Source organism: Mesoplodon densirostris, chromosome 7 (assembly GCF_025265405.1).
Source record: "Mesoplodon densirostris isolate mMesDen1 chromosome 7, mMesDen1 primary haplotype, whole genome shotgun sequence".
Classification (NCBI taxonomy): Eukaryota; Metazoa; Chordata; class Mammalia; order Artiodactyla; family Ziphiidae; genus Mesoplodon; species Mesoplodon densirostris.
In genome coordinates this window covers 113,963,848-113,979,029 of record NC_082667.1, presented here as the reverse complement: position 1 = coordinate 113,979,029, position 15,182 = coordinate 113,963,848, and the positions used below count along the sequence as shown (strand labels likewise).

The following is a 15,182-nucleotide window of genomic DNA, read 5'->3' as shown; positions in this document are numbered from 1 at the left end:
CCTCTACAACTCATCATTTTGCTTCATTGTATAATCTGCCATGGAGATCCCAGATATTTTTGTAGTGCAGTTGTTTCTACCACTTATCCACTGATTGAATAATGTTCAACCTCCTAGATCTAGCTGGATAAGGTGATTACATCGAAGGTTATGCTTACGTTCTCCCTGAAAATGGTAGTTAGCCATAGCAGAATCCTTGAAATGGATGAGATGATATAGAAAATGCAATTATGCTCATGAAGACTTCTCCTGAACAGTAAAGATGTTCATGATGAAAGGGTCTCAAGAGCACCACATCTGGAAGTTTGCTTCTCTTATTGCCTTGGAATCTTCATTCTTGGACACCTGGGTTAACTTTCATGGGTTCTCCTGAAGTCTGTTTTTCATTCTTAAGAGAAAAATGTTTAAAAACGTGATGTCATATTTCTAAATTTTTCATATTTACTAGTATCATGGTAATAATCGTTTAACGGCAAGCTGCAAGCATTAGGAGTTTAAATTGTAGCACAAATGCTCGAGAACATGTCTTTTTTAAAGAATTAATATTATTTGCCTCTAAGTAATTTTCTTTTTGTGCTGATCTTACTCAGTCTAGACACTGGACTCTTAATTATGAGAAAAATGGCATTGGCTCTTTGAAAATCACATTGAGTAACATTAATGTTTATTAACTAGCAAGACTTTCTAGATCTAAGATCTCAATAATAAATGATGCTCAGCTCTGAAATTTAAACAAGGACTCTCAGATATTTTCTGAAAGTAACTCTAGTATCTATCTCTAGGCAAGGAGTCTGTAATAGCTAATTCTAAGTAGACGAACATAACCAAAAAAACCTCACAATTGGTCTTATTCTAACATCCTTGTTAGCACATTAGCAATAAGGTTGAAAAGGGGCAGGGGGAGTGGAGAGACACTCTATATTCCCTATTCACCAAGTAGCACCAAGTAGTACTAGAAGAATTTCACTGGTCGGCAAGAAGCAGCTCTGATTAAAGCTTACTGCAGACAATAAACAGAGGGCTTTAGCACTATTTGTCTATCACTTTTCAAGGGCACTCAGCTGAAACAAATGCTCATACATTGTTAAGGATAAATAATACATATACCTTCTCCTGCAGAGGTGAAATCTCACTCACCAATGATTAAAAATTGCAGATTCCAAGGAAAGAGAGCTCATAAGACAGACGATATGCATGGCTCATGCAAATCTATTATGTGTTGAATTCAAGTGCCTAGATTTGCATGCCTAATTGGGAAGAATGCCATCTTGGTTGCACTAACCAGGAATCACGTATCAAGCCCAAGATCAGTAAAGTCTTTGACTTTGCAGGGATGTGACAAGTATTAAAATCAGAAAAAAAAAAGTTCTTTTATGTAATTCCAGTGGAGAACTATTTGGCAATATCTACCAAAATTACAGACACTCTGACCTTTTGATCTAGCAGTCCCAATTCTGGGAATGTATTCTACAGATTTATTTCAAACATGTAAAAGAACATATGCTTTTTACTGCAGCAAATTGAAAAAAGTAAAAAAGAGAGAAAGAAAGAGGGAGGGAGGTTGGGAGAGAGAACAACTAAAGACTCGAATGTCTATCAATAAGGTATTGGTCAAATAAACTATAAATCACATCTATAAATGGAATACTATATCTTATATTATAAACAAAGGGTAAGGTGATTTCGTATATGTTGCTATAGAGAGATTTCCAAGATACATTTTAAGTGAAAAAAAGCAAGGTGCATGATGGTATATAATATGCTAACTTTGCTGTATAAAAAGGGATCAATAAGTATATTCTCATTTGCTGTTATTTGTGTTGACTTGGCAAAGACACACAAAAAGCTAATAAAAGATGGAGTACAGGGGTTAGATTTTTCCAGTGTATACTTTGTTTATATTGTTTGATTTCTGAATCATGTGAATGTTTTCTATTTAAAATGAAATACAAATGGTTTTTAAAAGATGTCTTCTTGTAAACAAACTGAACTATAAACCAAACAAAATTTTAACACAACCGAAGCAATTCATAATGTCCTAGTTGTATTCTCTAATAGTGGAATAAGGCTTACATCTGCCCTCAAATGTATCAGGTAGTTCAGAAAACATTGTATTTTTTAATGTCTGCCTCCTCTTATTCCCATTCTTATTTATTTAACACCTTAATTGTATTACTTATAGTGACTAAGAAGCATTCAAGGATGAAGAGTCTGTGAAAGACTCAGTAAACTGAAATTGCATTGTAATTTTTTGGCAGACCTAGATCTCACAGACCATAATAGATAAACTGCCTCCTCTATTTTGTAAGCAATATTTATATTCCTCACAAGGCTCTGTCTTGAATTTTAAAGAGGAACAATAACAGTGACAGCCTCAACCTTTCCCATAACAAAACCTGTGATATGGGCTCCATTAGATTATCTACTTTTTCTCCCCCCTATAAACACCAAGTTCACTTGAACATGGATGCCTCCTTAATAAAAGTCCGAGTCAAAACTGAGTGGCCTGTCTCACCTTTAGTTGTTCACGGAAAACAGAGCGTTAAGGCTCTAGAATGTCCTCAGGTTGAAGACCAAGTGACCGGTGCTCAGCATCATATTGCAGGTTCACTTCTTCTTGTCAACAGCACCCATGACAAGTGTCCAATCTGGCTCCTCCCAGGAGAGCAGGGAGGACAATGGATATACACCAATCGCAGTGTTACAATTCTGAAAATGGCATGAGGACAAGTTCCAATTTGGATTTAGAGCTATCAGCCGCATCAGTGATTTTGTTATAGAGCAAATCAATTTAGTAAGTGAACATGGAGGAACATCTCACTTTAGTGTTTTAGTGAAACATAAAGACTAACAGTAATGGTGTGACTGTGGAGGGCTATGGGAGAACCTTAGCAGCAGGTAGTATAGTACAGCTCTCAATTGCAGCCAAACTGCTTGGGTTTGAATCCTAGCTCTGCTGTCATTTATCAACGGTGTGACTTTTGGCAAGTTACTCAACCTATCTGTGCCTCACAAGTAAAAAGATGGGGATAATGAACAGTGCTGAACCATAGGGATGTCGTGAACATCAAAAGGGTTTAATATAGGTAGAGCATCTAGATTGGGCCCTGGATGATAATAAACGCTCATTGTTAATGTTTAGAAGAAACAGGAGAATGAAAATTGTAAGCCTGGATCCCTGGCACTGATTCACACGACCAGCAACTCTATCTGCTTTTGTCTCATCTCCCTCTTGGATTATGAGTTTGTTACTCCCCTCTTGATATGTATGCCTTAAAACAGAACGCAAGCAAATTGCTCAGGTGCCTAAACCATACTGAAGAAAAGCATAAGATGTTCACATGTTCTATACTCATATGTCTAGGCAAGTATATATATCTGAACATTTTAATAGATCAGTTTGTTAAAAAAAAAACCCTACACATTTTTAGTGTTATTCTCAAATTTTTGAAGGAAAAGGATTCAGAAATTCATTATATTTTAAGGAGATATAATATGGTATGCTATCCCTTTCATGTATTAACTCAATTCCTAAATCTTAGTTACAGTAAAAATTTAAAGGAGATGAAATGACTCATGTTAATATCTATCATGACCTATGTGTTTTAAAAGTTATCTGGCTAAATTTGAATCCTGAAATCCTAAGTCTAAGTTGGAGAACACAGATAACTTCTTTTCCAGAGAAGAGGCGGAAAGACAAATGTGACTTCAAGGGTTAACCTCCTTGTTTTATATGCATTCTGGTGGAAGTTATAGCATTTTTCAGTCCAATGGGTATTGGGTGTCTTGACATATGTCTACCTTGCAAGAACTCAGAGACCCTCATAATAAATACTAAATAGAACTTAGCACAGAGGTTAAAACGATAATTTTTTGAAATTTGAATAAGAGGTAGAAATAATCTTACAATCGCGATACTTACACACTTCTGAAGCACTGAGAAAGAATTTAATTGATTCTGTCTTCTAAATACAGTAATGAAGTATATATAGTTCTTGGACCTTAGTTCTTGGTACAAGGTTAATTCATAACAGATTACCAAGAAATTACTGATAAGCACACAGTTCAAGTGCCCCAAACCCTAATTCTTATAGAAAATTATTTTTCAAAGGAAAGAAATGTCACGTGAAAAAGTGTCGCAAATTTCTAATTCATCAAAATGAGATTATTACTCAAAAACAGGGATGCCAAATAGCTCAAAGGTGGGTTTTCATCCTTAAAAGAGCATGTTAGAAGTATAAAACTTTGCTAACAAAAAGGCAATAACATATTTCCTATGAACCTTTGTTTTGTGGTTTTAATTTCTAACTTTGGCAAGATGCCAACTAAATTTGTTAAGCTGGTCAAACTCTTTTACCAGCTTAGGCCAGTTCCCCAGAGGACTCAACCACAGCACTGATGTTGACTTTCTGCTGTATAAAAATAAACATGCACCTTGACCCCCACGACTCCAGGAAAAAATCAGAACACAGAGAAAGTGGACTTTTAGATTTTTAATTTTTTTAAAGATTATCTATATATCTATATATATATATATATTAATAAAAGTGCAAAGAATAGACCTTCATGTTTAAATTATATTCTAAAATAAAATATATATTTCCATGAACTGCAGGAGACAACTGGCAAGTAAAGAGCCTGAGAGAGTCCAGTCCCTCTCCATCACTACAATGGACATATATTTGAAGGAAGCACCTATGAAAATAGTGTTCACAACACACCTGGTAACACAGAGAGCTTCTGGGTGTTCTTGAAAGCAGTTTGCAGGTCAATCTAATATGAAATGAGGGGAAAATCAAATTCATAGACAGAAATGACATTGCTTAGAACAATCTATTATTCTGTACTCTTGTTTTATTTGCCCTGGAGCCTAGCACCTCCCATGGAGCAAGCCACCTTCACACACGTGCTCGTGAAACTATCACCTGCACGCCTCAAATGGTGATACTTCCTTGTGCAACAAGTCTTCCCTGTTCACGACACTGCTGATTTAGCATCATAGCTGAAACATCTGGTTAGAACTGAACTTTTTTTTTAAGTAAACAAACTTTTAAAACATAGCATCATAACATTCGGCTCTTGTTACACATAGCTTATGTTTTGGGCTTGTTTTCATCAAAAGGTCTTAAAGGAACAAGAGTTATATAATATCTGCTGCTTTCTTGTGTATTTATGGCCATGGTGGCAACAGATTGCAGAAACAATAGAAACTTTCAATAAAAAAAAAAAGATGTATGACTCTGAACTTTTTTTTTTTCTTTAAAGCAATCTGGGATATTTCAAAAATTCAAATTCAAAAACTGATTTCCACTGTGGTGTCAGCAGCTACATGCCCACATGAAAATGATGCCTCAGTTTTTCCTTGGCTTTCTTTTATTACTCCTTTCCTTTTTCAGAACTGACAATTTCTATTTTAGAAAAGATATGTTCTATACACTGTGCCTGTAGCAACATATCCGTAATACTGGCTATGACAGAATTTTGTCTCATGAATGTCAATAATATGCTCTCACTGAATCTGAATGAAGTTAACATTAAAATACAGATAAGCTACAATCAATTATGCATAACTTGTAGACTCAAAAGTCCATGGTCTCTCCTCTCCTTCTTTTTGACCTGTTATAAAAATAATTTTGGTTACAAGTGTCTACACAGCACCAATTTTATTTCAAAAGCAGCATCTTTACTCAGCCACCCAAATCAGTCTACACGTATACATGCTCAAATATCTTTTCTCATTTACTTCTGTTCTGTAACTCTAAAAGACCGGTAATTGCATTAGATCTTGTCTCAATCAAAAATCATTTAGCAATTATTAAAACAATCAATTACAATGCCCTAAAAATACCCACAGCCACTGAATTAAATGAGAAGTTCCCCTGACATGCAACTGTGTAATCGGAGAATTACGCCTGCAGTTGATGAGCACTGTGCTCTGTAACAGCAGAAGGAACAGGTCTCTAACAGTAAAAAAGCATTTCATAAAACTTTGTCATATATAAAATATCTTATTAATTGTCATCATTCCACTGATGATTAAAGCATAAGTGTTTGCTCTGCTTTCTGCTGTGGGACAGTCGGGGGTCATACAACCTCAAAAAATAAGGGGGCATCTGTTTCTCAGGCTGACAAAAGCTCAGTTACACTGTTTCTCTCTCAAACTCGTCTGCACTCACGCACACGTACACAAAGCATCCACAGTTTTAATCTTCCTGACACTGTTGCCACACTTTTTTCCCACTTCCAAAAACCAGTCAGGAAAATGTGATTGCAAAATAATTATTCTTGTCTATACCCAGCCTGGATCTCCATCGCTCATTTTTATGATTTTATGATTTTGAAAGATAAAGCAAAAGGAGAACAGGCATCATTCATCTTCCTCAAACCCTTTGGTTTCCACTTTCAATGTTACAGTGAATGTAGATTTGACTCAGCAGGCCTGGGTCAAAGGCTTTACAGATACTGAACCTGAAGTGCATTAAGAGAATAAACATCTGCTATCATGGCATAGGACAATTTAAAAAGTAGCATCCGTGAAGAGTTTACAAGAGTCACCTAAAAATTTCGTAAGAAGTTAAAGAATTTGTAGGAGGGACGGAATCATGTAACAAAGGTCAAACGCAACCAGGTAACAATTACATTCTTTGAAAAATACTTCATGTGCATATTTTCTGCCCCAGGTGCACTAAGTCCTTCTCAAGTCTCCTATCTGTAAACATGGTGGATCCAGAAAGACATATATTAAAGAAAGAGATTACACTGATTAACAAAGGAATAGAAGAACAAACAAAAAGATTTCAGAGCAGGTAATGACTATCTTTTAAAGGAAAGTGCTTTAAATATGCTTCTGCAAAAAATATGACTTGGAGGCAAATCTGAAGTTTTGACACTTATACTTTACTCAGAGATTAGTCAGAGTTGTTCTTCTGTAGGGGCAACTAAACTGAAATGTAAAACAAAAATAATTGTTCAATTATGACATCACAAAATCCCAGGGAAAAACTAGGAATCAAAGCTTCCTTTGATTAAAATTTCCCACTTTGAATGCAAAGTGCAAGAGCAAAAGCTTCAAATGATGACAGGCAGGTAAGTCACAGTACTCGTTCTCCCATACTCCCCCCCACCCCACCAGACTCCCTCATACACACTACAGAGAGTTTACTAGCTAATTCTCAGCTCTCCTGGCACGTATATCCATTGCTCTGTTGGATTCTTCATAAAGTCAGGCCTCCATTCCCAGTCGTTTAAAGTAATGAAAAAGATAGATAGATACAAAGAAATACATTCAAAAAGCAAAAAGCGAAGAACTCTGGAATGTGACATAGCTCATGTCAGTAATGGTTGATATACCGTGGGAGGAACATTAAAATTGAGATAGTTACATACAGAGTGATCAGGCTGCCGTGCCTGTGCTTCCTGGAATTTTAACATTCCATCTACTCTTTTTCCAGACCCTAACAGAGCTATAGGTTCTAACTGAGTACCTGAGATCAGAATCAGGCTGACAAATTATTTCAAAAGGGAGAAATGAAGAAAAAAGTTACCCAAGTTGAAAAATAAGAAGTTCATTACGGACAGAATAAAACTAAGGTAAACATGTATGGACACAAGTCAAAATGAAAAACTGAACCCAAGAAGGAGAGAGGGAGGGGAAAAAGGAGAAATTGGGAGAGACGTGCTGGCCCTTCCTGGAAAGATTGTTTCCTGATTTAAGTAAGTGCAAGATACTCTTCTGAGGGGACAATGCTGTTCACGCCATCATCACAAGTACACCTAAGTGGTCATGAGGACCAAGCAGTAGACAGATCCCAGTGAACACAGTTAAGAAGTCGGTGGCTGCCTAGTCCCCTCTCATGAGGGAGGGCACAGAAACTGGAGATGTGGCCAATTCTGGTGGCGGAGTAGAAGGAATCTGTGGTAGAAAATACCCAAAACAGCCCCCTACCCATTCTAGGGGGAAATATACAAAACCCCCCTGAAACCTAAACAAAACAAAACAAAACAAAATAGAGCAAACTTCTCCCTCCTGAAGGAAACCTCATGGGAACAAATGCCCTGCGAGTCCTAATGTGTGTGCTCTCACAAGGCTGGCGGAGGTTATTTTGTTTTGGATTCCACAAAAATTTTGTCTCCATCCCTAATGCCAAAAGAATGCAAGGCTCGAGAGCTGTACTTCATTTCCTCTGGGCCAAAGGGCGCTTCGTGGTCAAAATAGTAGAGAAGCATGTTGCTAGTGGGTAATTGCACTAGAGTTTTTAATTGTTTCTTTAGTTCTGCAACTGTTTGGTCCAGACGAATGGTCATTTCTTCCACCTGGTTGTTAAAGTGGACTTCTACTTTCGCACTGCTCTGGGGTCTCAGGTCCACTTCTGCCAAAGGCTCCAACTTCCCATATTTTGTGACTAGTTCATGATACCTAGGAGGATAAAAAAAACAAAACAAAACAAAACAAAACAAGTGACAACTTAAGCCACTAGCGCATGAACTACTGACTTCTTCAGAACTACAGGTAAACTACACTGTTATTCTCAACATCTTTCTAATATCCTAGTCTAATATTATATCTACTTACCTGCCTACCTACCTATCGGGTGACTATTGTGGAATCTGTGACCTGAAATCGTTGCCCTTTTGAGGCCACAGTAAAACCCCATTCTTGTGGATCTGGGAAGAGTCTCTCCTAAAGATGGCCGACATGCCTGCTGCTAATCTTTATATAAGAATCAGCTTAGAAAGGAGAGGAGAACCTAGAAAAAAAGTAGACACTACAAAGATTATAGAGAGAAGTCTAATCACTCTGTAGAGCCTGCTTGCTTGGGCATCATCATCAAGGCAGGCAGATATCTAAGCACGTGTTCCTTGGCAACAGATGGGAAGATGGATGCAGGCCAGCAGTTTCTGACCCCTGGGGAAGGCATAAGTTACAAACAAAAACATCTCTAGTTGTATGTTAGCTGTTAACTCAGCTTTTTCTGATGCTTTGCTGAATGTTCCAGCCTAGCCTAGTCGACTGTAACACAAGGAGTTTGTGGAAGAGTCAAGAATACGTTCTTGTAAAAAAGTGGTAAATGAAGGACACAAGTTCCTTGAACAAGGCAGGAATAAACAGCCAAAGACACCAAGAGGAAAGTGAATTATAGAGGTGAGACTAGGGCCCAGGAGGACAAGTTTCCCATGTGGAAAATCTTGTCTCTGCTGCCAGCCTTGGAGGATCTAGGTTTGATTTAATTGAGAAAGCTGAGCAGTTTCCTACAAACCAGAGAGGGGGAAAATGCTGAAAAGATCTAATATTAGCTTTATTATAACCAAGATATACTGAGGTTAGTTCGGAATCAGAATACAATGGTCATAAGATTACCCCCGCCACGTTCTCCACCCTACTTTTGGCTTTGACTCAGTTAAATCAGTGTTATAATGTGGTTGGTAGGAACACGGAAGCTGTAGTAAGACATCTGTGGTCAGGGATGGAAGTAATCATGTCCAGGAAGGGGAGAACCAGGTATGGTAAAATAGCACTGGCCTTGGAGTCAGAAGACCTGACTTCAGAGTCTTGACTCCACCTCATAATTAGCTGTGTGACTTACCAACTCACTCAACCCTTCTGGATCTCAGATTTCTCACCAGTAAAACTGGGATAATAAGTCTGCCCTTCCTACCTTATAAGACAGTCATAAGAATCATATAAAATAATAGATGAGTAAGCACTTTGTAAGTTCTAAGTTCATATGCAAATAAACAGTATTAACATTACATTCCTGCTGTCTGGGACTTACATTATTAAAACACACACACCGGGGCTTCCCTGGTGGCGCAGTGGTTGAGAGTCCGCCTGCCAATGCAGGGGACACGGGTTCGTGCCCCGGTCCGGGAAGATCCCACATGCCGCGGAGCAGCTAGGCCCGCGAGCCATGGCCGCTGAGCCTGTGCATCCGGAGCCTGTGCTCCGCAACGGGAGAGGCCACAACAGTGAGAGCCCACGTACCACAAAAAAAAAACAACAACAAAAAACAAAAAAAAACACACACACCACTAAGAAAATATATGATTGAAATCTACTTAGGTAGGACTTCTTGGAAAAGGTGATGGTACGATGAAACAGATTATAGAATCGTCTTCTCCCAGGACTTGAGCCCCAAATGGTATTCTTTTAAAAGGGTAAAACATTACCAGCAGCAACAAATACAGGAAAAGAGGAAACTGCCTTATTGCCATAACCTTTTAAAAGGAACCAAAAGCTCTGTACCATGTGGTTCTGTTAAGCAAGGGTCCTAACTCACCCCCCAGAAGCCATTATGGAGAAGGAAGGTAAGGAAACAAAATCCTGAGCGTACTGACCAGTACTTCCTAATTTAGAGCAAACTGGGCTGGGGGGTAAGGAGTCAGCTGGGAAGAAGACTGCAGAAACACCTTAGGGATCAGAAGTCTCTACATCCCACTGCCAAGATGTTAGGATCTTAGCAATGGCAAACGAAACAAAACAAAACAGTCCACACAAACAAAAAACAAAACTACCAGGCCTTGAAATTTTCCAAGGCTCCAAACTGAAAAAGTGAAATGAATCGAAGTCCAAAGGTATCTTTCCTTCACCCAATCTCCTAGCATATGCCTTTAAGTAAGAGAAAGTAGGTTATGATAATTTAATAAAATCTTGGAAAAAGACAGCAGAACCTAGGGGTCAAATAAGCTGAACCCAATTCTACGGATATTTTCCCTTCAGACTACAGAAAAGTAGATAGAATTGTAATACCCCAGGCTCTCAAGCTCTGCCCAGGAGGGACAAAAGGAACAATGGCAAAGGGGTCAAGGAGTTTACTTATACTATGTTTCAGTAAAGAGATGGTGTAGATAGAGGTATCCACTTTTATACATAAGCAAGAACATAAGACACAAAATGGCAACTAAGCACATACCACTGCAAAAGGAATAAAAGAGAGAAACACATTAAGTAAAAGGCAGAGGCAGAACTCAATCTGAAAGAAAACATAATTGAATGAAAAGAAAATGCCCCACAAATACTCTAAGGTCTAGAAATTAATAAGTGCATAAATATAATAAAACAGGAGCTCAAAGATAAATGATAAACAGCAGAATGAGATGAAAAGGGAGATTTCAGCACCAGTGAAAGAAACAGGAGCAAAATAACACATTACCTACCAAATAAGTAAATTAGGAAGTATGACCCAGGAATATGAACCTCACCAAGTTTTTTTCAGAAATAAATTTAACAAGCAAATATTCTGAAACAAGAACTTAGGGAACAGGGCACCCATGAGTCCTTCTGAAAAAGAAAACCACTACTCGACAATGAGATTAAAGAACTAGTGTTAAGCCCTGAATCTAGTTAAATATAAAACTAAAACTTAAAATAATAACTGTATAATCCTAGACTTATTTATACTTGACACTATAGTCAACTGAATTTATCTCAAGCACAAACATATTTGTACACAAAATTATGGTCCCTGTGCAGAAACTAGTCTGCAATTGGTCGTCTATCTACAAATTAAATGACCTATAAATTAGGACACTCTAAAAGGTCTTATAGTTTTCTCAAAATCAACATGACCAGAAATAATTCATTGTTACTCCCCGACCATCTTCTCTTCTAGTCTTCCTTATCTCAGTAAATGGCACCAGACACTGTCTAATCAGCCTAGCCAGAAAATGAATAGTCATCCTGATTCCTTCCTACCTCTCCTCTCCACTTCTCCCACTCAATCAATTGCCGTGTCATACTAATTCTATTCCTAAATATTTCATGAATCTACCTTCATCTCTCTTGCCCACTTGTCTTGTAAATTCAAGCCACTATCATTAATAATCTGGATTGCTACAACTTTCTTTGGATGCATAAGCTGGGTAATTTTCCTCAGTATTTGTTTCAGCCTCCTCCTAGAATGCCTTTCTGTGCTGCAAAGCTGAAAACTACATTTACCACACTCCTTTGCAGGTAAGATTTAACTTCCATCAATCTCATTCAACAGCCCTGGGGAGAGACATAGTGGATTTAGCAGACATGGAGTGGGAACAGCTTGGGTAGAGGCTTCCTAATTACCAGATTGTGGTTCAAGTAGTGTGTTCCTGGAGTCAACACCCTCGGCAGCAGCTTGCTGATCTCCAGATCACAGCTAAGGTGGTGTGATCCAGCACCAGGGACAGCAGCTTCCTGAGTCTCCCCTTATCTGATGCTAGCAGAGGTAGCAGTGCCCTTGGTGGGCTAGTTCTGCGGTACTGCTCTAGGGATAATCCGAGGGAGGCAGCCCTTCCAAAGATTTTGTAAGCACCTTATTCCCTGTATGAAATCCCTTTCTTCTTAAAATAGCTAGTTTGTGGCTTCTGTTATCTATAACTGAATTTCAAATGATACTCTTTCAAATGGTTTCCCAAGACTTCAGGGTGGTTCCCAATTGACCCTTGTCTATATCACAGCCAAAGTCATTGTCATAAAACACAAATTTGACTACAACACTCCTCTCCTTAAAATCACACAATACCCATCAGAATAAAGCCCTCTTTTTTTTTTTTTTTTTGCGGTATGCGGGCCTCTCACTGTTGTGGCCTCTCCTGTTGCGGAGCACAGGCTCTGGACGCGCAGGTTCAGCCGCTCTGCGGCATGTGGGATCTTCCCGGACTGGGGCATGAACCTGTGTCCCCTGCATCGGCAGGCGGACTCTCAACCACTGTGCCACCAGGGAAGCCCAGCCCTAACTCTTTAACATAATTGTGGTAGGCAAAATTTTGGCCCCCCTAAGCAGAGAACCCAGTTAAGCCATCCTGTGCCCACACTTTTGACACATAAACTATAACATAATAAGTATATATTGTTTTAAGCCACTAAGTTTATGGCAATTAGTTACAGCAGCAATAGAAAACTAATACATTGCTTATAAAAGGCCCTTCATGATTTCGTTCCTACGTAACTTTCCAAATTTATTTTGTGCCATTGACATTACCACTCCCTGCACCTGCTTTCCACTTATTTAATCTTAAAAGCAATGTTTACTTATTAATTTTCAGGTAAATCCAGCAGGGTTTTATATATGGATGAAAGTTTGGATACGGACTAGGATAACAAATATTCACTCTTTATGCTGTAAAAATCAAGAAAAAGCATTAGAGTTGTGACTCACTATATACACTGAATATGTTCCCCTAAAAGTTACATAAGTAAAGATCATGATTTTAAGATAATATGTTTACTCCTAAGTATCTTATTTTGGATTATCTTTAAGCAGGGCAAATCAGTAGACACAAGAAATCATGATTTTAAAAAATGCCCAGTAAATTTTAGAAACCAATTTCTACCTAGTCTTCCAGCTTAGATATTTTATTCATTATTCAAAAGTTCATCTAAACTATGTCTGAACTATATCTGTATATTCTGTATTATCTGAGCTTTTCTTAGCATCAGGCCTAAAGCTATAGTCTTAAGAGGTAAAGGGCTTTTTTCTTCCCAAAGCTATAGTCTTAAGTGGTAAATGATTTCTGATGACTAAGTAGTCTTCAAAATTAATGATCTCAATTTATATTCTACCAGTCAGTACCTCTATCTGATTATTAAAAAATATTTAATATTTATAAGTCTCATTTCTGAAGTAGGCAAAATGCTATAAGTCTACCTTGGATGATATCATTGACAAGGATGTACTGCAATAAGCAAATGTTAAATTGTAATACATATTGGTCTGTGTTTGTGTTCAGAACTTCTGAGTATCATTCCCCCATGATCTCCTAACAGAAAATGATCAGTCATAACAAAACCAAAATTTACTACACACAGCATAAAGGCCAGCATGACCACATGGGCAGCTGAGAATGATAAATGGGAACCAAATGCTAGCTGAAACCTTGTGAAGAACACTACCCACAGGCAAACTGGCATTGTGCTTTTTTTTTTTCTTCCTATTAAATAAAAACACCCACGAGGAGAAAAGCTTCTTTCAACTTTAAGGGTTTTTTCACGGTGAGCAGTTAAAAATCAGGCTACTGGTAGGGTGGGGCTGAAGGTGGCACTAACAAAGGGGGGACCGGGGAATGAACCCATGCCTAGTGGAGCTGGGGCAGGGCAGCTCTACTCCCAGTGCACGTAAGCCTTCACACACTAGCCGTTCCTGGTCCACGGCACACCTGCCTGATGGGACAGACACACGAGCGGGTTTTAGTAGCGTGATGGTCAGGTTGGGAGAGGTATGCCCCTTTCTCTTATTGTCCATTTTCACTCTTGATTCCTAAGACAGCTGGGAGCATTTCCTCAGTCACAATCAGTCACAGGTCTATGAAGCTAGAATAAAGACTTGGCACACTACTTGAAAAAGACTGAATGCTCCTACCGTAAATCTGAGTCTGAGGGTGAACTTATGACAAAACCTAAAACCCAAAGATGGATAGAGACGAAAGGTTAACTCATTTTCAGCTCTAACTAGTTTAAAAACTATTCTAACTAAATAATATGAACATTAAATATTTTACATTATTTTTAGGAACCTGGAAGACTAAAGGAGGCCTAGAGCCAAAGGCTTTGAGCTGGCAGAAAGCTCGCACATTTGGACCTCATGGCTCCAAATCCATAAAAGAAGCAGCTCACCATCTCAAGGAGCATCCTAGAGAAAAATGATGGGATTTACATTTTATGCAGGCACATATACCACAATGGGATTACGGGTATCCCAGTAGTGTGCTCACAGGTGGCCTATAGTAGTCTTATGCTAACAATTCCATTACTCTATTGATTCTCAAATGCAGACCCATATTGAATCAACTGGAGTCTTTATTCTAAATAAAGCTATTTTACTCCAAAATAAATCCCTAATACATACATCTCTCTCTTTAAGGAAGGCAACAAATAAAACATGAAAAATCTCTTATGGTTCCCTTGGTTGAAACAAATCATTAAGTATAACTAGACGAAAAACATTCACGAAATTTACTTTGTTTCCCAAGGCATTACGAAGGATTCAAAATACATTTCAAATATCTGATTGCTGTTATTTAACCCCTCTTGTATGGTATGCTTTCTCTCTTTTTGGTATGGCATCATATCATGGCATATCAAAGAAATCTCCCTAGCATTCTACAGCTGGGATTTTATACTCTTACTGAAACAGTTTCCTCAAGGTCACCAATACCTTATTTATTAAAACACATAAACATCACATTTCAGAGGCAGAAAGGATCGTAGAGAT

The 15,182-nt window shown here is 38.2% G+C and overlaps 1 protein-coding gene across 4 annotated transcripts in view; it reads right to left on the bottom strand.

The window, feature by feature from the left end:
- Positions 1-4,474: 4,474 nt before the first annotated feature.
- Positions 4,475-15,182, bottom strand: part of TBCEL (tubulin folding cofactor E like) — a 72,752-nt gene continuing 62,044 nt past the window's right edge. For all 4 annotated transcript variants that reach the window (XM_060103321.1, XM_060103320.1, XM_060103324.1 and 1 more), the window contains one exon: positions 4,475-8,416. In XM_060103321.1, the coding sequence (XP_059959304.1) occupies positions 8,098-8,416 (319 nt within the window). In that variant the 3' untranslated portion in view covers positions 4,475-8,097. The remainder of the gene's footprint in view (positions 8,417-15,182) is intronic.